At 41.7% G+C, this 24,849-nt stretch overlaps 1 protein-coding gene across 3 annotated transcripts in view; it reads right to left on the bottom strand.

Annotated features, from left to right (window-relative positions):
• TAFA4 (TAFA chemokine like family member 4) overlaps positions 1–24,849 on the bottom strand; it is a 148,290-nt gene that overhangs the window by 87,121 nt on the left and 36,320 nt on the right. For all 3 annotated transcript variants that reach the window (XM_044755074.2, XM_070492569.1, XM_070492570.1), the window contains exons 2-3: positions 20,680–20,815; positions 15,118–15,233 (exon numbers count right to left, since the gene is read on the bottom strand). In XM_044755074.2, coding sequence (XP_044611009.1) covers positions 15,118–15,233; positions 20,680–20,693 — 130 coding nt within the window. In that variant the 5' untranslated portion in view covers positions 20,694–20,815. The remainder of the gene's footprint in view (positions 1–15,117; positions 15,234–20,679; positions 20,816–24,849) is intronic.

Below are 24,849 nucleotides of genomic sequence, written 5' to 3'. Positions count from 1 at the left end.
GCTGGAACCACCTGAACAAACTGGCATCTCAGCTGTGCTGAAACCCACTAGCCACAACTGTGGCCAATTTGTTACATCATGGCCTCACATCTCAAAGCTTGAAGGAACCTGAGCAGAAGATCATTTAGTTGGAGGTCCCCCAGTTAAAATGAGTAAAAACACATTTTACTAGGAAGAATAAAGTTCACAGTGTATTTCCATCAGAGAGTGGTTGCATTCTTGTACTCTGATTACGAAAATGCACGCATGACACAGCATTAATAGGAAGTCAAAGCCCTTCAAATCAGTTTCTATTTTCTCCATCAAAATGCGATCGATACATGCTCGAAAAATGAGATATATACAGATGAGGGACATCTATCCAATGTAGTCAATTATTGGTACCAGGATGGATTGGGGACTCGTAAAACTCTGTCTCACATTGTGAACTTAAAAATTCTGAGCTCTACAGCTGTAGAAACTGAGGCCAAGAGATTACACCATTTATCATGGTCTACGCAACTAGTTATTGCCCAAGTCTGGAAGAAAAGCTGGTCTCCTGGCTTCCAGGTTTGCATTTTTCTCATTTTTTAGTGCTCCACAGATGTGATCTGTTGGAAATATTCCTATCAGAAAAGTTGTATTGTTTAAATTATTGCACACTTTTATTTTAATTCACTAATTCAGACTAACTAGTGTGGGAATATCAATCTGGCTTATTAAAATGCTTAAGTCATTTAAAAATAAATCTATGATTTTATTATTTTCAAGTACTCTCAGCAACTTCACCTAGGCAACAAAAGGGGAATTTATAATGAGCAATAATTTTTTTACCTAGTAAAAATGCATTAAGTGCATCATACACAAAAATTCATTCAAAATGGAACACAGGCTAAGTGTAAAGCCCAAAATTAAAACATTTCATACAAAACAACCTCTGTGACCTTGCGTTAGGGGTAAATATTTCTAAGACATCAAAACCACAATGCATAAAACAACAAATTGGTAAACTGGACTTCACCAAAACAAAAAACTTTTGCTCTTCAAAAGATACTGTTAAAAGAATGAATAGACTGGAAGAAAATACTTGCAATTCATTTATCTGATGAAGGAATTGTATCAAGAATATATAAAGAAATCTCAAAATTCAATATTAAGAAAACAACCCAATTTTTAAAAAATGGGCAAATGATTTTTTTTTTATTGCCATTTTGTCACTTTTTTTTTTCTGGGTGTTTTAGTAGTTCTTCTTTGTTCCTTTCTTTTTCTCTTGCTCTCTTCCCTTGTAGTTTGATGGCTATCTTTAGTAATATGTTTGATTTCTTTTGTCATACTTTTTTTCTTGCTTGTTACAGGTTTCTGGTTTGTGGTTACCATGAGGATCCTATTTAATACTCTATGCATATAACGGTCTATATTGAGTTGATAGACTCTTTAGCTTGACCTTTTTCTAAAAGCTCTACTTTTTCACTCCCCTCCTCTCACATTATATGTTTTTGCAATCATATACAGTCTCTTGTTTAGTGTGTGTCCATCCATTGCCCTCTTATCATTGAAATAGGTGATTTTAGTACATTTGTCTTTTAACCTTCATATCATCTTCACAGGTAGTTGATCTGCCACCTTTACTATATTTTTACCTTACAAGTGATTTTATTGCCTGGTTTTTTGTTGTCATTGTTTTGTTTTTTTGATAACTTTTTTTATCTCCATTTCTGGTCATTGCTTTCCTACTTAAATAAGTCCCTTCAGCATTTCTTGCAGAACTGGTTTCTTGGTGATAAACTCCTTTAATTTTTGCTTGTCTGGGAAGCTCTTTATCTCTCCTTCCAATCTGAATGACAGCCTTGATGGATAGAGTATTCTTGGCTCTAGGTTTTTTCCTTTTAGCACTTTAAATACGTTGTACCATTCTCTTCTCACCTGTAGGGTCTCAGCTGAGAAGTCCGCTGATAGCCTGATGGGCTCCCCTTTATATGTCACTTGTGGCCTTTCTCTTGCTGCTTTTAGAATTCTCTCTTTGTCTTTAATTTTGAACATTTTGATTATAATATGTCTTGGTGTGGGCTTCTTTGGGTTTATCTCGTTTGGAGCTCTCTGTACTTCCTGAACTTGGATGTCTGTCTCCTTCCTCAGGTGAGGAAAATTTTCCTCTATTATTTGGACAAATAAATTTTCTGCCCCTTTGTCTCTCTCTTCTCCTTCTGGGACACCTATAATCCGAATGTTAGCATGCTTGATATTGTCCCAGAGTTCCCTTACACTGTTCTCATTCTGTCTAATTCTTTTTTCTCTTTTCTGTTCTGCTTGCGTGATGTCCTCTAGTCTTTCGTCTAGCTCGCTGATCCGTTCTTCTGCTTCCTCTACTCTGCTATTGAGTCCCTCTAGTAAATTTCTCATTTCCAGTATTGTATTCTTCATTTCTGATTGGCTTTCTTTTATATCTTCCAGCTCTTTGCTGATGTGCTCACTGTGTTCATCCATTCTTCTCCCCATATCTGTGAGCATCCTCATGGTATTTTGTTTGAACTCTTTGTCGAGTAGGTCACTTGTTTCTGTTTCATTTAGTCCTTTTTCTGGGGTTTTGTCCTGTTCCCTTGCTTGGAAAATATTCCTTTGCCTCCTCATTATGCCTCTTTCTCTGTTATCATTTCTATGGATTAGGTGAGTTGGCTATGTCTCCTGATCTTGGAGAAGTGGCCTTATGTATGTATGAGATGCCTTATGAGGCCCAGCAGTGTGCTTCCCTCTCCTCACCAGTCCATAAGAACCAGGAGTGACTCCTTTGTGGGCTACTTGTGTCCTTCTGCTGTGGCAGGGTTGCTCCCACTGCAGGTACCCAGGGAGTCTCATCTTTCCTTCCCTGGCCAGCTGTTTGTAAATCTGGTTTGGGGAGCCTCAGCACTGTTGGCTACAAAGTCTATCAGCACACTCCTACTGCAGTTTTCCTCTTAATTGGGCTGGTACCCAGCGTAGTTTGTTGCTAGGCTCAGGGGCTTACAGTTGCTATAGGCCTCAGGCCTACAAGGCTGTTGTCAGTTCTCTTAGGAGTGCAGCTGAGTGTGGGCAAGTGATTTGAACAGACACTTCCCACAGATACACAGAACAGCAAATGAAAAGATATGCAATGTCAGTGGTCATTAATAAAATGCAAATTAAAACCACCATACGATATCACTACACACCTACAGAAATGGCTAAAATTAGAAACACCGATCATACCAAGTGCTGACAAGAACATGAAGGGACTGGGATTGTCCTTGCTGGTGAGAGTGTGAGCTGGTACAACCACTTTGGAAAACAATTTTACAGTTTCTTAAAAATCAAACATACATCTACATATGAACCAGTCACTCTGCTCCCGGTATTTACTTAAGAGAAATGAAAGACTATGTCCACACAAGCACTTGTACCAAATGTTCATAACACTTCTATTGGTAACAGCCCAAACCAGAAACACCCCAAATGTCTGTCCACAGGTGAATGGACAAACGGTGTATGACACACTACTCAGCATTTAAAAGAAATGTGCTACCAACACACACAACACCATGGAGGAGCCATAAAATAACTATGCAGAAAGAAAGCAGACAAAAAAAGAGTACATACGGTATGATTCCACTCAAATACAAGTCTACAAAATTCAAACTCCTCTATAATGACAAAAACATCAGTGGTCGCCTTAGGATGATGGGAGAAGGGGCACGAGGGACCAATTACAAACGGCAGAAGGGAACTTCCAGGGGCGATGGGTATATTCAGTATTTTGATCATGGTGATGGTTTCACAGGCATGTATATATGTTAAAACATCAAATTATACACTTTTAAATATTTGCAGTTTACTGTATGTCAGTTACATCTCAATAAAGCTGTTAAAAAAAACAAAATTAAAATAAATGCGTTAAGTTCCAAACATAATACCAAACCCTTTATATGAACTATTTCATTTAAACCTCATGAAAACACTTTGAGACAGGGGCTGTTGTTACACCTGTTTCCAGGAAAAAGAAACTGAGGCTCAGAGAGATTGAATAAATAATAACTCACACAGCAAGGACTTTACACAACAAAGACACAAGCATTTTTCTTTCATGTTGAATAAATGCTTCCAAAAGCACTCGACAATTTTTTTAAGATAACTTAAACAGCTCCCAGGCAAATATATTTACACTATTTGTTTGCTTAGCAAATCTCTTTTCATAGACCACACATGGGTAAATGTCAGCCCTAACATTTCAGGATCATCACAAATTCTAAAATTAATAGGGTTCAGATAAAGGTTTCCGTGACTTAGAGAAACAATCCAGGTTCTGACGTGTCACACACCCAAGAGTCGCAAGTCAGGCTCATGGGAAAATAGATTCAAGATCAGCACGACACAGGCGACAAGCACAGGCTGATAACCTTGCTCCCACCTGGAGACATGAACACATTAATTTTTCTTCAGGAGAAGACACACACACACACTCACACTCACACACTCACAGCCCTGGCAACCAAAATGCTGAGCTGGCCATTCTGCAGATGTTTCAAATTTCTAGATGGTGCCCTAAATGTACACTACCTAGAGAAATAGTAAATGCTGACTGCTGCTCTCTCACTTTACTTTTATTTCCTTTCAGATATAACTGACCAGCAAGAGCTCAAACACATGTAACATCCCCAGTTAGAAAACACCACCTTCAACTGGTTGACACGTCTCTCAAAATCCATAAATGACCACAGGACATTTGGGGAGGGGGTGGCAGAGCACACAGCAGCGTGTTCACGTCTCAGGCTCAAAGCAAAGCTCCTCCCGAAAGAAGTGCCCTCCAGCATCCCTTGCAAATGCTTTCCTACAAAGTCTGTACCTCTGTTTGATTTGGGGGAAGACGACACACATCTTAACTTTGCACTCCTTCATTCATGACCAAGTTCAAGTTGTCCAAGTCCCCCACACCTCTGGATTGCTGGTATTTCTTTCCAGCCCGTCAGCGGGGTGCTATGCAACATCAGTGACCAACAACAGAAAAATGACCTGCCTCTAACCATACTGTGGACTTACTCATTTATTTCATTTCATGCCCATATTTTTTTCCCTGAAACAAAGTTCTCTGCTGTTTCCTTTTGTGGCTCCAGGATCCCATGACTCTCTCCACAACAGGTAAGAAGCAGGAAAAGAGAGCCCCATTGGAGATGCGCACCCCCTTCAGACCCTCCTAGTTCTGTTTAAATTGGGTACCATTCTTGTCTGCTTTCAGATATTCCCTAAAACACAACCACTGATGGCACACAGCATCGGCGGTGGAACTGTTTTTAACTACTGTACACACAGCCTTCTCACAATCAGTTAATCCTTTTTAACGGGTTTTTACTATTATTTCCAGAATGCTATTCTGAGATCACCACATGGGCCAAAATACCGCAGGCATCCACGCAATGCCCAGGAAAACACACCACCTCATTTTTCTTCCCACCCCATCTCTACCTCTCTTGATTGATTTTACCAATGATTTTATTTTCCTTATGTGGGACAAAAGATTCTGATTTCCTTGTAGAGCACTGACAGGCAGGTGAGACAGTGACCTGTGACTTTCTAAACCCCAAATCATAGGCTTTGTTTAGATGAGTTTAAGTACATAGCTTGAAAGAAGAAAGAGAAACTTTCTTCTCAAAGTCAAGGAGAATCTTTTTCCTAACTACCCAGAGAAGTCTTCAGCCTGTTCTGCCTTAAAGGCTCTAAAAGAGGCTGGAGAAAGATGGTGCACAAGCTCATTTAAGGATCTGAGATTCCTTCCTCCCCTGTCAGGGAAACAACTCCCCCTTCTCACAAAAAAGGATGCGAAGCAGGCTCCTCGGTCAGATATTTTGCAAAGCTGACCTTGCCGATGGCACTGGGACTTGAACTTGCAGCCGAGGAGATGAGAAGGGGCGAATATTAATGTCTCATAGAATCTGTTCCTTTCTCTTCTTATTAAATGCCAAGATTATGATGAGCCCATCAAGATGGCACTGGAGAAAAATAATGTAGGGTACGAAGGAGGTCAATGGAATTCCTCACGCGAGAGGCTTTTAGCCTCCAGGAATGGCCATGCCAGGGCAACATGACTAAGTATTTCCATGATCCTTCCAAAGAGGTGGAATGGAGGTCACGGCTACAGGGAGAAAGTACGCCTCTCCTCAGCCCAGCCCAGCAAAGCGAGGCTGAAACAGAGACTCGCCACCACTCGCATCAAACTGCAGCTTGACAAGAGCTAGTGTCGGATTTCCGATCTCTTTTTCTTCTGAATCAGTGGTTCTCATCTTTGGCTGCAGGTCTGAATAGTCTCCAGTGCAGCTGTTACATAACACAGTTGCCTGGGCTCCACGCTGCAAGATCCAGATGCAACCCAGCTGTGCTGGGACCTCTGCTTTTTTAGTGTGAAAGCTCCCTGCAGTGAGAATCAAGTACGTATCCTCATAGAGATGCCTTTTCAATCACTACCAAAACACAGGCTTAATGGCCATTCCACATCCTTTTTTAATAATAATAATAAAAAAGCCGATATTCCTGGGGGTTGTCTAAATAGAAATATATGCACACAGTTAATGAAGTAACCATTCATTGGGAGTGGGGCAGGAAGGAGGAAGACAGGGACAATTATGGGAGAAACCATATTAAAGTTATATCATCAGGGCCAGCCCCAGTGGCCTAGTGGTTAAGTTTGGCACACTCTGCTCCGGCAGCCCAGGTTTGGGTCCCTGGCGTGGACCTACACCACTTGTCAGTGGCCATGCTATGTCAGCAACTCACATACAAAATAGGGGAAGACTGGCCACAGATGTTAGCTCAGGGCGAATCTTCCTCAGCAAAAAAAAAAAAAAATTGTATCATCGGATTTTACTTCAGTGGGTAAATACTGTTACGGGTCAAAAGAAGCTTCACAGGGAGCAACTTTAAAACTTAATGGCTAAAGTAATCACACACACACACACACACACTCTCTGTTTCAAATTATTTCATCATTTCTCTCTCCTCAAAAATAGGCTCTTGCAAACAACGATCACACAGACAGTTCATTAGAAACAGAACCATCTTCCCCAATCTTTATGACTGGAGGCTACAAACCCCACTTGCATGGCACTTTCCTTACACTTAGAAGTAGTCATTTAGGAAAAAAAAGAAATAAAATATAAAAAGAAACTAAGTGAAATAAAGGGAGATAAAACATCATGCCCTATGACTGGTCCATGAAAATACGAATAATTCATAATTCTAATCGTTCAGAAAGTAATGTGACGACCCAATTCGTTAGCTTGTGCTGTTTGTTACAGTGGCCTCTAGCCACATGTGGCCATTGAGCACTTGAAACGTGCCTATGGCCACACACTGAAACAATATTTTGGATATATAAAGTTAAATAAAATATATTAGTAAAACTAACTTCACTTGAGTCCTTACTTTTTTTTTTTTTTGGTGAGGAAGATTCTCCCCAAGCTAACATCCATTGCCAAACTTCCTCTTTTTTCTCTTGAGTAAGATTAGCCCTGAGCTAACATCCCTGCCAATCTTCCTCTATTTTGTGTGTGGGATGCCTCTACAGCACAGCCGATGAGTGGAATAGACCCATGCCAAGGATCCGAACCCACAAATCCAGCCTGCCGAAGTGGAGTGCGTGGAATTTTAACCACTCAGCCACGAAGCCGGCCCCTTTCTACTTTTTAATGTGGTTACAGAACATTTAAAGTTATAGATGTGGCTCTCAGTATATTTCTACTGGACAGCGCAGCGAGTCCTGCTTCTTGCTATTTAACTCTTCTAAGCCTTGCCTGCCCCCTAGTGTTGGAACTCAGGCAATGCAGGCAAATCATTTTTCATCTGAGTACAATTCATTTTAGTCTGCAAAGTAAAAATGGCAGCTTCCACATGCAGCTTCATTATTTGTAGTTTTCACAAATAACACATCGCATTTAAGCCTCACAAAAAACTCCTATGGCAGAAGTTATATTCCCCACCCCACTGTTATCTTTGAAAGAAAAGGTTTCTAATGGAAAATCAGGCCTGAAGTAGTTCTTCTAGTCAAACGTATCTGTGGGATTCCTACAAAATGTCAGCTATCATAGGGGACAGAGACATGGGCCCAAACTTAGAAGAAAAACTACTCTTCAAACAATTTATCCTGAGTTAAAGATAACACATGGCACGAAAACATACAATCACATTCGCATTTTGCGTTATCATTTATAACAGAGAAAACAGCCTAAATTTCCGTAAATTCAAGCAGTACAAAATCTATACAAAACAGAATACACTCAAAAAGAAAAGGCACATCTCAAACACGGCTAACGTTTATTGGGCACTTACTGGGCAAACACAATTCTTACCACTTTCTAGCTTCTAACTCATGCCTCATTACCATTACTATCCTAGGAAGATTATTTTTATCTTTTCTTATCCCCACCACCCAGAAGAGACGGAGTCCCAAAGAGGTTTGGTAAGTAGCCCAACTGTGAAAGGAGAAGTGAAGCAAACCTGATGCTCCTGCTGCCTACTGTGCCGTGAGGAATAAAATCCTTTGTCTCTGACCCAGGGGTCTCACGTCATCTCCCAGCCTCCAGGAAACTGTGACCAGCTGGCCTGTTGCTTGCAAGTAGGGAGAAATCTCAGGTTCCAAGAGATTTCAGACTCACACTGCTTGACACCCACCCAGCTCCTGATCAGTGAGGTGTCCCCCTGTACCGAAGACTGCCTGAAGGCCAGGAGGTAAAAGGGCTCGCAGCAACCCCTGGGCCGCTCTGTTCCCAGCTTGTTGAAGCCTTGTTTGTTAGAAATCCCTCCTCTCTTTCTTAACGTTGAGCTGAAACCTGCCTTTATAAAGCAACTCTCTTCATTACAGTCAGCTGTTTAGAACAATGAAAAACAAATCTTTTTCTCTAGCATGCGATGAAGCTTCAACCCCTTAAGGCATTGATCATCTCTCCCTACATATACCCATAGTCTTCAACCATTCCTTGAATATGAAAGTTTCCAGAATCCTCATTCCGGATGCCTCTAAATATGAAAATAGCTACCATTTTTGGGGCGTTTACTATGTGCTAATCCCTTCACTTACTTTTTCTTATTTAGTCATCCCAATAACCCCATAAGGTAGGCAGGTATATCACTCCATTTTTACCGATGATGCAGGTTCACAGAGGGTAAGTGGTCTGGACGAGGTCACACAGCCAGGATGTGCAGAACCAGGATTATGTTTGACTCCAGAGCCCCAACTCATGATTCTCATTACTGCCTCATGCTCAAGTGCATTGTAGAGTTTCAGGACCTTTACATCTGGACAGAATACACTAAATAGGAGGCTTTGCACTGAAATAGATTGTATTAAATAGCAGCTAGCACCAAAACATCTGGTGGAATTGAAACACCCCAAACCAGCTCATACTTAAAGCTCTCTGGGAGATTAAAATGAAGTTATAAACAGGCAGCACCCAAACTCCCAACTCTCTGAGACACCTCAGAAAAATAGCTATGATTCTGTCTTCAAAAAGGAAAATTTATATTTTTTTGAAGTGTCCAAATATTTCCGGGGATAAATCTCAAGGATGTAGGGTGCTTTGTATCCCAAACTCATCATGTCTACATCGGATGAAACTTTCATAAAGATCCCTAAACAATCAATTCCACAAGAGTCAAGTGTCTGAAACTGCCAGCATCTTTCCACTTCGTTACGTTTGCTGCCCTCTTGTGGGGAAATGATGCTGCTTACAGGACAAAAAAAAAAAAAGAAAGAAAGGAACAAAAGGACAAATTGCTAGTTGAAGAAATGATAGAGTTAATTCTGCCTTCCTTTTAAAAGAAACTGACCTACCAGCGGCCCCTTCACCTTCTCTACGACTTGAGGCTACAGAAGTCCAAGTGGTCTCCCACTCAATCATTACATGAGGAGAATTTTAAAAACAACGAAGGTGGTCTTTAGTGTTTTCTCATTCCTTAAAAAAATACTACCTCTGGACTCTTGGGGAAGTTTATCACTGCAATTTGCCTTAAAGAAGGATTCCCACCACCCGTCCTGTGAAAACTTAGGTGGGTTTTTATTTTGTTTTGTTTTTCAATACTAGAACTAAAATGAAACTTCAATCCACACCTAACACCCAATCTCCCCAAAGTGGGGGTGAACCCCCACTTCTTCCCCTCTGTCTTATCGTAGAGGGGTGGGGTGGAGATGGGGTTGTAAATATCTCCTTGTTTATACACAACCATCAACAAGCCACTCCCCTAACACACGCCCTTAAAAGCATCCAATAAACTTCGAACTAGCATTTCCTAGGGCTGCAGTCCCTTTAATTGGCCAGCACTAACCACACAGCCCTTGGGACAGTGTCAGGAGCCCTTCTGGACACTCACACACAGGCTTCTGCAGTTAACTCTCTGCAGCTCGCTCTGCTTAGGTACACCCATCGTGGAGTGAAAGTCTGACCGGAGTTTCTCAGCATCTCAGCACACAGCCTCCAGCTGGTTCTGACCTTTGAGTTTTCCATCAGCTGAGAGCTATTCTGGGAAGACAACTCCACAGGCCATCGCAAGGGTCATGAACTTTCTTCTCCTGAAGGTCGTGAGAGAAAGTTCACAGCACTCCTCATCCCCCTTCCCATCCCACTCACACAGACACACACTCACTCACACACACACATACACACACACACAGAGCCTGGAATACACAGCTCACTGGAATGAGAGTGGTGGAAGGAGGAGCATGAGGCAACAAGAAAAGGGAAGGTCAAAGTGTCCTCAATTTACAAAGAGCTTTTACGAATCAACAAGGAAACAATCAATAGAGTCAAGAGAAAAATGGGTACGGGATAAAATAGCTCAAAGAAAAACAAAACAGTCCACCAGCACATTAAAAGAGTCGTTAGTCAAAAAGAGATGCAAGTGAAAACAATCAGACAACTGTTTTCATGACTATGTTGCAAAAAATTAAAACTTGATGGCACCCAGAGTTGACGAGGGAATGGGGAAAGGGCTATTATCATCTATTACCATTGATGGAAGCATATAAGTGCAAATGTATTGGAGGGCGCTGTGGCGCTCTTAAAACATTAATGCACCGTGTCAGAGGCTGCTCATCAAAATTCACATTCTCTCCTTCAACCTGGGCCCCCCACTACAGCGTTCCCAGCCACCTGCGGCAGGTGTGGCCATGGCCTAAGCCCCAGCCAATGGCAGGACGACACAAGTGAGGCAGCCCACATCCTGGCCCCACTCATGAGCGCCTCCCAGATGGCCGCTCCATGCTCATTTCCCCTCCAGCGGGCTGGAATGAGACCTCTCCGGAACAACTTTGCAAGCCACAGGCTGAATGACAGAGCTTCCATCTACCATGGATCCAAAAAGAATGCAGTAGAGGAGGATCATCTGGCTGACATATTTACTCACCCAGGACTCTTGAGCAAGAAATAAAACTTCTTTTGTTTGAGCCATTGTGCATATCTGGTCTATTTGCTACAGCAATTAGCCTACTCTCTCTAATACATTCATAAGCACTTTGAGGATCTAACTACAAGGAATTCACCTGAAGTCAGGATACACATATTTGTATAAGTAAGCCAACATGCTAAATCCACCAAAACTGGGAGTGAGCAAATAATTTATGGTACATCCATACAATAGATGACTACACAGTGTTACCGAGAGTGACACATCTCTGTAAGTATTCAAATGAAAAGACCTCTAAACTCTATTGTTAAATGGAAAAAAATATCAAAATGGGGTGTAGAGTGACACATACGTATGTACACACACATACTGGTATATACATTCTTTTCTTCTAGAAGAATAGTGTGTGATGGTTAATTTTATGTGTCCATTTGACTGGGACATTAGATGCCCAGATATCTGATTAAACACTATTTCTGGGTGTGGCCGTGGAGGTGTTTCCAGAAGAGAACAGCATTTGAATCGGAGGACTGAGTGAAGCAGGTGGCCCTCCCCAACGCGGCTGGGCCCCATCGATCCCTTGAGGACTTGAATAGAACAGAACAGCAGAAGAAGGCTGGATTTGTTCTTTGCCTGACTGTTGAGCTGGGACATCAATCTTCTGCCCTCTGTGCTCCTGGTTCTCAGGCCTTCAGACTGACTGGAATCTACACCATCAGCTCTCCCGCTCTCAGGCCTCGGACCTACACCACTGGCCTTCCCAGGTCTCCAGCTTACAGACTGCAAATCATGAGACTTCTCAGCCTCCATAGGTGTGTGAGCCAATACCCTATAATAAATAAATATCTATCTATCTATCTATCTCCTCTTGGTTCTGTGGGGGATCAGAATTGGCCACCTCAAAATGTCTCTCTTTGGTTTCATTATTTTTAAGGACAAAAGACTGACGGAAACTTTGACCTTCTCCCTAACTGCCTAAAAGAATTCAACATAGAAAGCCTGTCGCAGGACAGACATAGATAACTCTGGATATTGGTAGACTGGGAGGGTCCTTGCTAAGCCCATTTTTATCAAAGTTCTATCTCTGGGGTCACAGTGTTTATAGATGGCCCAGCAAACACTTGTTTATCAAACACATGCTTTTCTATCTCCACGTAAATTGCCTACCTCCCCTTTGAAGTCCCAAACCACTACCCTCAACATCCTCTATTGTCTTTAGCTGAAGATGGTATTTAAGGTGGTGGCTTTGGCCATTTTGGTGAGTTGCTCAGTTTTCCTGCGTTTCTCCCATGTATGCATGTTATTAAACTTTGTTTGATTTTCTCCTGTTATTCTGACTCATGTCAATTTAATTCTTAGACCAGACAGAGGGACCTAGAAGGAAGAAGACAAGCTCTTCCTCCCCTTCAGTTCTGTTTCTCTGGAGAACCCTGATTAACACAATAGTCAACAAAAAGTTAAGAGGATATCTTTTTTTTTTCTTAAATTTTTTTTCTATTGAGTCAATGATAGGTTACAATCTTGTGAAATTTCAGTTGTACATTAATGTTTGTCATTCGTGTTGTAGGTGCACCACTTCACCCTTTGTGCCCACCCCCCACCCCACCTTTCCCCTGGTATCCACCAAACTGTTCTTAGTCCACACTTTTAAATTAAGAGGATATCTTTCACGCTTATCTCTATTGTTTGGAATTTTTACCATCAGCAGAAAACTATCTTATTGATCATATAGTGACAAATGGACAATTAATCAGCATATTAATAAACATTCATTTAGCATCCACTATACTCCAGGCATCAGGGACACAGCTTAAGAAACCTGTAGGTGAGTAAGACTTCACAGTAGAATTCAGAAGCCCATACTCTCAACAGGTACACTGTCAGCAGAAGGCCAGAAAGTCTACTGTGGAGGTCCTTGCTGTTAGACAAAGGGGACTTTGTGAAGATGTTCTCCAGGCAGCATGCAGCCTCAGCGAGAGAACAGAGCCCCCTGTAGGCAGGAACTAGTCCTGATTCCTTTGATGGTTGTTAAGATGAGGGGTGACGGGGTCTTAAATTCCAAAGATGAAAGCTGGAGGAACCCCCAAAAGCCAAAGAGAAATGAAAAACCAGAGGACAAGTGTGAGAATCCAAATAAAATCACCTAGAAATTCTGAGATGAAAATTTCATTTTTTTAGCAGGATTTGCCAAAGCTGTGCTCACCATCCCTGTTACTGTCAAATCTTTGCTTATATGAAGATACTGTCCACATTTCTTATGTATACAATTCTAATTTTAATTTAGATTTATCCCCATGGTTCTACCTTTTCCAAATGCAAAGGGTTACGGTATGGAATGAGGATTGTCGCACAGACAAAAAACTGAAGGTTCCATCGCGTCCTCTGTTTCCTTCAAGTTCTAATCACTTTTCAACACAATCCCTCAAACCTAGTTCTTGGAAATCCGGAAATCTGTTGATAACCCACCCAACCGAAACGCTTTCCCTGATTGCTATCCTGACTCAACCTGCACCCAAGAAAAAAGACGTGTATGAAACACATAAGACTAATGACTTCAAACACTCCATCCTCAAGAACAAGCTCATCCACACACGCACAGCACAAGAACTAACTAGCCGTGGGCGCTTCACAGCAGCCAAATGGTATTGATTTTATGCTGATTCATTAAAATTTCAATCATTATTTTTCTCGTCTTCTTGAAACTGTCACTTGAGGATGGAAAACTGAGTCGTGAGAGATTTTAAAAATCATTTTAAGCCTAAAATTATGTCTTAACCTTAAAATATCAGAATAACTCAGTGGAAAGCAGGACCTGCTGGAGGACTGAGAGGAAAGACAGCCAATAAACTTCTCCACATATAAGATGTTTGGGAAACAGACTTTACGATTCTCACACACACACGGTTTAGGGTTGAAGCTTCACTCTCTCCCTAAAAAGTCAAAGCATGCCCAGCACTGCCACCCTTCCAATTACCGAAGCAGAGACGGTAAATTAATTGTTTGGTACAAGTCTGCTGACAAATATGAATTATTCAGGAAAACACAATTCACTGGGGACTTTCCAAGTCTGTGTCACTTTAAATTTAGATATAACAAGGAAAGGGAGAGAGAAACACACACCCACCCAGAGACGCTTGATTATTTTAATCTTTCTTCAGAAATAGGCAAAGTTATGGACAAGGGCTTACTAGAAATGATCAGAGTGATTCTCTAAAACTTTAGACAGATTCCATTTTAGGCCCCATGCAAAAATTACCACTGCTTTTTTTTCTTTTCTTTCCTTTCTTTCTTCTTTTTTTAATCATTCACCATCTTTTCTCCACGTACCTTAAAAGGGTCTTAAATTATCTGAAAGCTCCCTGAAAGCTATAGCCCTGTAAATGTTAATGTAAGTTTATCAGTAAAGATGTTCTGCCTTCAAAGGAAGCTGGAGGAGTTATATACACAAAGTGCTGCTGGTTTTCCGAGATTCCTTGAAAACAACACTACAAAAATGGAAGTGCACTCAGGAAAAGAAAAGAAAAAAGAAAAACCTGGAGAACACCTTTAAAAACATCGGAACAACACTCTTTAAGCATCAAACAGTTGACCTGCTTTACTCTGCTGTATTTCATGCTTCCTCTGGTTATTTACACACCATCAAAAGCTCTTGTCAATTACCTGTGTCTAACATGAGGACTCTGACGTTTGAAAGGGTTTTATTAACTGATCTCAGCGGCGCATAATGAGCTTAAAGGGGCTTACCTGCGTGTCCCCGGAGGTGCTGGCTCGAGGCAGACATCAGCTTACAGCACACCATTAACACGTAGGCCAGAAAGAGCCAGTGCGCCAGCAACACTGACTTAGCACAGACTTTCATCCTGGAGAGAGAGCAGGACGGAAGTCAGTGAGGGCTGGGTGAGGCGAAGCTCACGAGGCAAACACGATCCTGGGAAGGTGGCAGAAAGCAGCGGGAGATGCTTGGTGCTGGACTTCTCCCCCAAGGAAACTGCGGGCCAATCAAACCTTATTTGTACTGTGCGTTACCCAATTTTCAATAAACACCTTTTATAATTAAGACTTTCCCAATTTAGCAACATGCCTCGGTGAGAAGTCTATTTATGAACCCCCAGGGCGTAGCTTGAGTTGCCCTGATAGAACATGGGGGTTATATACTATTGTATATCACGAAATTAAAAAGCTACACACTTAGAGCTGAATTCTGAAAGAAACCACAGAAATTCTCACATCCAGCCCAAGAGCTTTCTCCTGGTTTCTCTGACTGTACATTAAGGCTCTCTAGCCTGAAAGACTGGCTTCGCAGTTTATGAAACCAACCTCAAAGTTTGGTGGGAATACAGGCAAGTACAGGTGAATATAAAATAAACAGCTTTATATGGAGGTCAACAGATAAAGGGATGAAGAAGTCGTGGTGTGTGTATATATACACAATGGAACATCATTCAGCCATGAGAAAGAAGGAAAGCCTGCTGTTTGCAACAATTTGCATGCAACTTGAGGGCCTTATGCTAAGTGAAATACGTCAGACAGAGAAAGACAAATCAGGATATGATATCACTTCTATGTGGAATCTAAGAAAGATAAACTCAGAAAAACAGAGAGTAGAGTGGTGGTTAGCAGGGTTTAAGGGGTGGGGGCAATCGGAAGAGGTTGGTCAAAGGGTACAAACTTCCGGCTATAAGATGAACAAGTTTGGAGATCTCCAGTACAGCATGGTGATTATAGCTAATAATACCATATTTAATAATACCGTATCGTGTACTTGAATGTTGCTAAGATTTTAAATGTTCTCAGCTCAAAAAAGAAATGGTAATTATGTGACCGTATAGAAGTGGTCGCCAATACCATGATGGTAATCATTTTGCAGTTTATAAATGTATCAGATCAACACGTTGTACACCTTAAACTTACACAATGTTATGTGCCAATTGTATCTCAATAAAGCTGGAAAATAAATCCATAAACTTAACTTGATATGGATGGACAATATCCAAATAGTTGCTCAAAGACAATTCAGTTCCCAAATGTGGTTGGGTGGTCTATTCTAAAACAAACGAAAAAGAATAAATAAAAGGAAAATACCAAAATGCATTGCCCCCTAATTTTCTGATATTATAGGGAAATTAGACAGAATTTGATTAACTTTTTTGTTTGCTTTTTTCTAATTAATTTTTTCAAGCAAAAGTCAGAGCACTCGGCAATGGAAACTCCAGTGACATTAGGTTCTGCCTTGCAAGTGTCTCATGGTGTCTATAATATGACCCACCACAGTGGATCAGAGGAGCCCCCTTTTTATATACACAGGATGTATAAACATACCCACGGGCAGATAATAAAGACACGGCCCGTGGGGTTGGATTCCTGTTCTGGTAAGACTAAAGGCAAAGCTCCCGAGGATGTCCTGGAACGAAGGGTCTAACAGCCCACAGCTGCCAGTCCAGCAGCGCCTCAGAAAGAGCCCTGAATCCACGCCTGAGGGAAAGCACAGCCTCAGGGACCGAGTGCCCACATCACTCTCCTGGGAGCAGGCTCTGCCACCGGCCCTCTCTCTCAGCCTCTCACAATTTAGTCAAATAGATCTTGTTGAAAAGGTATCATATTGCTTATTGATTTAAGACTCAATCTGCCCTTGAAGCAGCCAGGCCAAGCAAGGCTCTAAGATCACCTTTGAAGAACAGGGTTTTAAAAAGGACACAAAGGGGCTGGCCCAGTGGCGCAGCAGTTAAGTGTGCACGTTCCACTTCAGCGGTCTGGGGTTCACTGGTTTGGATACCTGGGGCAGACATGGCACCACTTGGCAAGCCATGCTGTGGCAGGCATCCCACATAGAAAGTAGAGGAAGATAGGCACGGATGTTAGCCCAGGGCCAGTCTTCCTCAGCAAAACGAGGAGGATTAGCAGCAGACGTTAGCTCAGGACTAATCTTCCCCCCCCAAAAAAAGGGGGGGACACAAAGCATTAGCTTCCTTTTGCCTTTCACCTTGGAAATCCCGAGCATTCTAAACTCACACAGAAGCATCAGAAACATTGGGTCTCTCATCGGTCTCCCCCCCATCGGCACACTCATGGGACATAGAAACCCTAGAAGCAGTTCAAAAGTGGCAAAGAAAATATGCGGGGCCTACGTGAACGGAGGTGCTATTATTTAATTCTGTCGTCATTTTAGGGAATTGATTATTAATTTATCACTTATTAGGGAAAGCACAAAGTTTCCAAATTCCACATTTGCTGAATTTTTGAATGAGGTGCTCTGTCCCACCTGTAGCGTTTCAAAATTCCAGTTGTTAACTCCAGCATCAGTGACTGATCTAACTGTTACAAAGCCTTCTCTCTCCTACCCAAGGGCCAAAAATTCAAATACCTAGAAGGGAATGAGCAGGCTGGCTGGCCAACGGCACTGGTGACAAGCAGGGATCGTGGAGACCTGTCTGGGGCAGCTGCTCCCAGCCCAGCCTGTGACCGCAGTGCAGAAATGTGAGCCCAGGGATGCGAGGAGGAGCTTTTCAAGAGAAACTGAATTCTGAGATGCAATCTGCCCGCTTTATACATTGGCAACTAATTCCATTTGTTTTGCTTTGCAGGCTGGATCAGGCACCCTGGCCTCCAATTTGCAGCAATTAGTGGCCCAAAAAGGGGGAATTTTAAGGAATCAGATAAACGGAGTATCAGTTTTCTATTGCTGTGTAACAAACTGCCAAACAGTTTAAAACAACATGAATGTATTATGTCATGGTTTTTGTAAGTCAGAAGTCTGGCACATTCTAGCTGGGTCCTCTGCTCCGGGACTCACAAGGCTGAAATCACATCTGGGTGTGTCCCCATCTAGAGGCTCAACTCGGGGAAGACTGCGTCTGAGCACTCTCAGATTGCTGACAGAATCCATCTCCTTGGGTCTGTATGATCGAGGTCCCTGGGTTCTTGCCGTCAGCCAGGAACTGCTCTCAACTCCAAGAGGTGGCATTCAGATCTTGGCCACACGGCCCCTCCACAGGCCCCTTCAGGCTGAATCTCTTCTTCCAGAAAAGGCCCAGTCCCTTGCTAGAGTTCACCTAAATAGGTCAGTCCTACCCAGGATAATCTCCCTTTTGATTAACTCAACATCAGTGTATTTGGGACCTTAACTACATCTACAAAATCCTTCAACTCTGCCATATAACCATAACCTGATCATAATCACAAACCTGCCCACACTCAAGGGGAGGAGCTAACACAGGTCGTGTACATGAGAGGGCGCAAATCTTAGGGGCCATCCTAGAATTCAGTCTACCAAAAAGGGGAAAACAATCCATTCACAAAACTTTATCCCCATATTTCATTTACAAAGGTCAACTGGGTCCCTGCCCAGTCCACGTATCCACCATCTGCTGTCTGAGACATGAGCAAACTGAGACCCTTGAGTATAAGCTGATCTCTCTCGTTAAAACCATCTGACACAACCTGGTTGTGAAATCCACCTCTTTGTTCTTAATCAAATTTCCAGCTGCCCAGGCCTCCTATTGGCTTCTTAACTCTTCTGTCTTCCCCTGGGCATCGTTAAACACTTGTTACTGCTTAGTGGGTTGGCTCCCCTGGCCTCTAAGCACAACGTTCCATCCAATGTAGAGTCTCTAAATTCAGACCAGGTCTTCCAGGTGAGCTATAATCTGTCACCTACAGTACGAGTGAAATTCAGTTCCCATCTGTTGATCGGTCCCTGCATCGCCTAAACTTGTCTGGATGGATTTTACCAAATTTGGAGAGTAAATCTGAGATTATCTGAGTCCCAAAGGTTGGGTTCCCCAGGAAGCCAATTCTGACATGAAATTGGTGAGCAGGAGGTTAATTAAGGATTGCTCTCAGGACACTGCCTAGGGGAGGGGAGAGGAGGGAAGAAGGCAGGAGAAAGGAGGAAAAGGCCTCAGAAAACTCTATGGAGAGTTCCAAAGCTGAGATGCCTCTTCTCAGTGGTCCCACTGAGCCACTGAGATTTGAGGACAATTCAGAGAAGCTGTAGGCCACCTTCTGCAGTACTCCCAACAGGTGAGGGAATAAATCCTTCATTCCTGAATGCAGATCTGGGCAGAGCATCATAGTGTCCATTACTGTCCATCTTCAAATAGAAGATTCCATGGTATATGCATAATTTGTGGGAGTCATCCTCAAGAGAGGACCCATCCTTGGAGGTATAAAAAGCCCTTGCCATGCTCATTAAAATGTCATGGGAAGAGGTTTCAAGTATGAACCCTATCCCAGCCTGGGCCTGTTTTGCCCTCGGATCCATTCTTTCCCCTTCCCCTGAGTGACCCCTGTAGGCTGCATCTCCCAGGCTCCTGAATCAGCTGGCTCCTGGCTGGGTTTAACCAATAGGAGTCACTGGCTAGAGCCTGGAGGGTGGAAGAGAAAGGCAGGGTATCTCTCCCCAACCTCTCTGGTCTTGGGCAGGATCTGTGAAGTGGCCATTTATCCTCCATGGTGCCAGTTCCTACCAGAAAGGCCAACTATGGTTCCTGCTCCCACTGAGGGTCCCTTCCCTTAGGTGCTGGCAAACACCACTTCCTTCCCTTGTCCCACCAGCCCCGAGACAGTAGCAGCTTCCTGCTGGTGCTAATCTCTGGGCTGCCTCCATATCTTCTGCTTGACTTCTCTGACTCTCCCATCACATGTGTAACCAGTTGCCTGAATTCACTTCCTTCCGTTTCACATTATCAGAATGGTTTCTTTTTTTTCCTGGTTGAATCCCAACAACAAAACCCTTAAGCAAAAGTCTTCACGGCAGCCATTCCAAATCTCAGGCAATGATCCCTGATGCATCTTCTTCTTACGTGGACAATTCTACGTACCAGGTTCCTGAGTGAATAGCAACAAGTTCCCAGTGCCCAAACAAGTAATTAGTTAACAATAGCTATGATTGCCCCGAGATACGCCTGGGGATGAGGGGATGACTGGGCAGTTACCTGGCAATAATTCTTTATTTCATTCAATAATCCAGACCCCAGTAAAAGGATTTCTGACCTATGACCATCTACTATGATACTTCAAGTTCAATTTCTTCTACACTGAACATTTTTGTCCAAACGTAAAAAAAATTGGTGTAACTTGAAAATCTCACCTTTCACCCTACCGAATAGCCAAACCATTGCCTTACAAACTGAAATAATTTCGAAGATGAGAGCTAAAATTTAAAAAACTATGATTCCCAAATTCCCAAAAATTTAATGTTAAAGTAAGCTTTTATAAAGGATCATCAACTCCAGGGTACTCAGTTTTGCTAAATTCTTAATGCATCGTAAAGACATCATCTCTGGGTATGTGTTAAAATCATTTTACCTTGGAGACTTCATAAGATTTGGTTCCAGTCAAACACAATTATTCCAGGATGTATTTCAGAGCGACTGCAAATTCCCATTTGTAGCTAGGACCAACCATTTCTGCAGTTGCAAAAAATTATCTTAGCTTGGAAGACCTATTTAAAAAACAGAAAAGACAGGAAGCCATTAGCATTTTAATGTTGAAATAATACCGATTTCCAGTAGCAAAATGATGTTTTTTTACAATGACATCTGCAGTTTCAGGCGAGTGGTAGACAGCCAAACACATCCACACTTGTAAAGTGTCCTAATGAATGGGGAGGAAAAAAAAATACAGAATTCTATACTCATTAACTAGCCAGATATCAGTTAACAGAATATGGTTTTAAAGTAGACAATCCCTCAGCAACAAAGGCATTCAAAATTTGACAGAGGATCTCAAACCATTCATGATGCAAAATTTCACTCTCCCATTTCGTTAACCATGGGATGAAAACAGAAATCGGAGATGATCCATTGCCAAGAGTTCCACAACTTGCCCAAGCTCACAGAGCAATGGAAAAGCCAGCATGAAGATGTGAATTCCTGGCTTTGTGTGATACAAAGCTGAAGATGATGCTAAACAATCCGCAAGGATGCTTTTTGAAAAATGTTAATGGGAGGCAGAAGGCAAAAGTCTTTCCAACATAAAACACCATACCAAAATACAAAGAACACTTGTAAATACCTTGATTGACACTCAACACGCTCCCCTAATGCATATACCTAAAAAGACTTTTCTACTCAGAGAAAATATTTTTACAAGAAGGCCTCATATGACTCCAAACCAAAGAAATCTCGAGAAAAAAAGAAACATGAAACTACAGCATTTTCAACATGGCTAAGTTGAATACATCCTTCCCAGTGATGGAGATCAGAGCGAAATAATGATTTGCATTAACAAATATTAAAGTTGCAAATATGATATAAAAATGATCCTTACAATACTATTTAATTACTTTAGAATCCTGGTGAAGCCATTATAAATCCACTGCAAAGCACAAGTGAGAAACTCTTTAGATGCCCCTGAAGATAGTTACACGTTTGCCTAGAGAACACTTTGGGCGATAGACCCACCCCCTTGGGGCTATAGGAGAGAGAGAGTGGGCCTTGAGTGATTAGTTCAACGGGGGGAAGTGGCTTTGAATAACTGTATAAGTATAAAGTATTCGGGAAAAAAAACACTGGAAAATTTTCATCCCCAGATTCTCCAACTTTATTAAGTATGTTTGTCCTGATGCCCACCCAAGGGCACAATGTGACCTTCTGTTATTGGGAAGAAATACACAGTATAATTTATCAGAACCCATCATAATGAACTCCCGACATATTGGAAACCAAAATGATCTTTCCTAGCTAATATTTATCCTGTTTTCTTCACACAAAAGGAACCACTAGGGATTCTTTTTTCAATTCATTAAAAAATGGATCCATCAGTGAAAAGAAATGTGATCTAACAGTTCGTACACCAGACAAGGAGCCAGGAGTCTAATTGTAGGCTGAGGAGCAACTCAGTCAGATTTTCCTACAGTGTACCCAAGGCACTTGCTCAAAAGGACCAAACCTTTCTTGCCACTTCCAAACTTTAGTAAATTCAGGACCATCAATAATTTTGTGCATGGCACCAAAAGCATTTACTTCATTTCATTTCTGTCTCTGTTGTTTCCCAACGAAAGCACAGTCCTTTCTATCAGTCTGCTTCAAAAATCACTTGTTTTTAAAGAGTCTCAGTGTTTCCAATGATGAAAAATACTGCCCATATCTAGACTAAAATAAAATGTTTAATAGCGTCCAGTCCTTCTCAGAAAGAAGAAAAAAGACTCAGCAGTTGAATGCTGACCTGCATTTTCCATCTTTCACCTTATGTATTGGTATTATGTGAAGACAGTCACTCTTTGATGACAAAAGAGCAGAATACCTGTTTATGTTTCCTGGTTCCAAGAAACTTTGAGGTTCCCAGACCAGAGGAGAACATTCTGCAGATGTTTAATTTATTTCTGTGGTACACCAGAAAGAATTCTGCCTACACTTGACTTCTTATCAAGGAAATAGCGAGGCTCTGCCTTTCTTTTCTCTTGATAGAGTTGCCTTCACCATTAGTGGGGTGAATTATTCTTTAGGATTATAGTTATTTAATTGTTGTAGGTAAGCACCCTTGGAATCTCTCTCATGTCAGTTTTGTACACTCACTCACTGCACACATGTCAATCTGTATGGCATCAAGCTCTCCTCATCTTCTCGCTCTAAAAGTCTACAGTGATGAAATATCACAGTTTCTTTTAAAATGGAAAGATACGATGACCTTAAACCCAGATCTAATCATGAGAAAAAAGTCAGACTAACTCAAATTTGAGGGACATTCTGCAACATGATTGCTCTGAATTCTCAAAAAGTGTCAAGGTCATGAAAGACTGAAAAAAAACATCTGAGGAATTGTTCCCAATAAAGGAGAGACACGCAGCAACTAAATGCAATTGTGATCCTACACTGGATCTTGGACCAGAAAAAATCCACACATACAGAGTCATTCTCAGAATGAACTACATACACACACAAACATACACACACCTATGCACAAACATACATACGTATACACACAGCTATAAAGGATATCATTGGGACAATTAACAATTTCTAATATGGCCTGTAGACTAAATTACTATGTTGTATCAACATTAAATTTCCTAATATTGATCATTACACTGTAGTTAAGAAAGAGAAAGTCCTTGTTATTAAAAACTACACCCTAGGGGCTGGCCCCGTGCCTGAGTGGTTAAGTTCACACACTCCGCCTTGGTGGCCCGGGGTTTGCTGGTTCGGATCCTGGGTGGAGACCTACACACCGCTCATGAAGCCATGGTGTGGCAGCATCCCATGTAGAGGAACTAGAATGACCTACAACTAGGATACACAACTATGCACTGGGGCTTTGGGGGGAAAAAAAGAAGGGGGCAGTTTGGCGACAGATGTTAGCTCAGGGCCAATCTCCTCAAAAAAAAAAAAATCCTCAAGAAAGTGTATGGATGGATATTAAATATTTTTTTAAAAATACACCCTGAAAGGGGCTGGCCCCGTGGCCGAGTGGTTAAGTTTGCGCGCTCCGCTGCAGGCGGCCCAGTGGTTCGTTGGTTCGAATCCTGGGCGCGAACATGGCACTGCTCATCAAACCACGCTGAGGCGGTGTCCCACATGCCACAACTAGAAGGACCCACAATGAAGAATATACAACTATGTACCGGGGGGCTTTGGGGAGAAAAAGGAAAAAAAATAAAATCTTAAAAAAAAAAATACACCCTGAAACATTTAAGAAAAAAGGGGCGTCTCCAACTTATTTTCAAATGATTCTGAGAAAAAAAAATAGAAAGGAGGGAAGGAGAAAGGAAGAGGAGAAAAGAAGAATGAATGAATGAACGGATGAATGAATGAACACAAAAACAAATGGGCAAATGTAAGCAATTGGTGAACCTGGGTAAAAGGTATATGAGAGTTCTTTATCAACTTTTCATTAAGTGGGAAATGATATCAAAATAAGATATTAAATGTTTACTTATTCAGTTTATCAGATATACTACAACAATTTAGAGGTCATTACCAATCCTAAACAATGAGGAGAGTGGATAGTTGGAACATTCTGGTTAATTCCACTTTCTCGGCATTCACCCAAGCCCCCAAAAAAGGCCTATTTGTTTTTATTTAAAAAGCACTTACATAGTACCCACCACGGGCCAGGCACTGTGTTAAGCACTTTAAAACATTAACTCACTTAAAAATAGGATTTATTTATATCCTGATATACAGATGAGGAAAGTAAGGCATGGAAAGGCTAAGTGACTTGCCCAAGGTCACTCAGCTAAAATAGCTAAGCCAGGATTCAAATTTAAGCCATCTGGCACCAAGGTATCTACTGTTTCAATGCCTGTAAAATTATTTCCAAAAAGTATTAGTCCCTTTCCATGCTTCAGTAAATACACTGAAAATAAATCTATCTTTCTTTAGGAATTCAAAACATTGATCATCAACCTGACAATGAAAATTCTGTCTATGGACAAATGTGTACAGGCAATTAGACTCAATCTGCTAGCAGACCCTGGCTTGGAGCCTAAGGAGTTTTATATTAACCCCTAAATAAATTTTGCCTCATCTCTGAAAA

This window comes from Equus asinus, chromosome 21 (assembly GCF_041296235.1).
Source record: "Equus asinus isolate D_3611 breed Donkey chromosome 21, EquAss-T2T_v2, whole genome shotgun sequence".
NCBI classification, from domain to species: Eukaryota; Metazoa; Chordata; class Mammalia; order Perissodactyla; family Equidae; genus Equus; species Equus asinus.
This window is presented reverse-complemented; position numbering and strand designations above follow the sequence as displayed.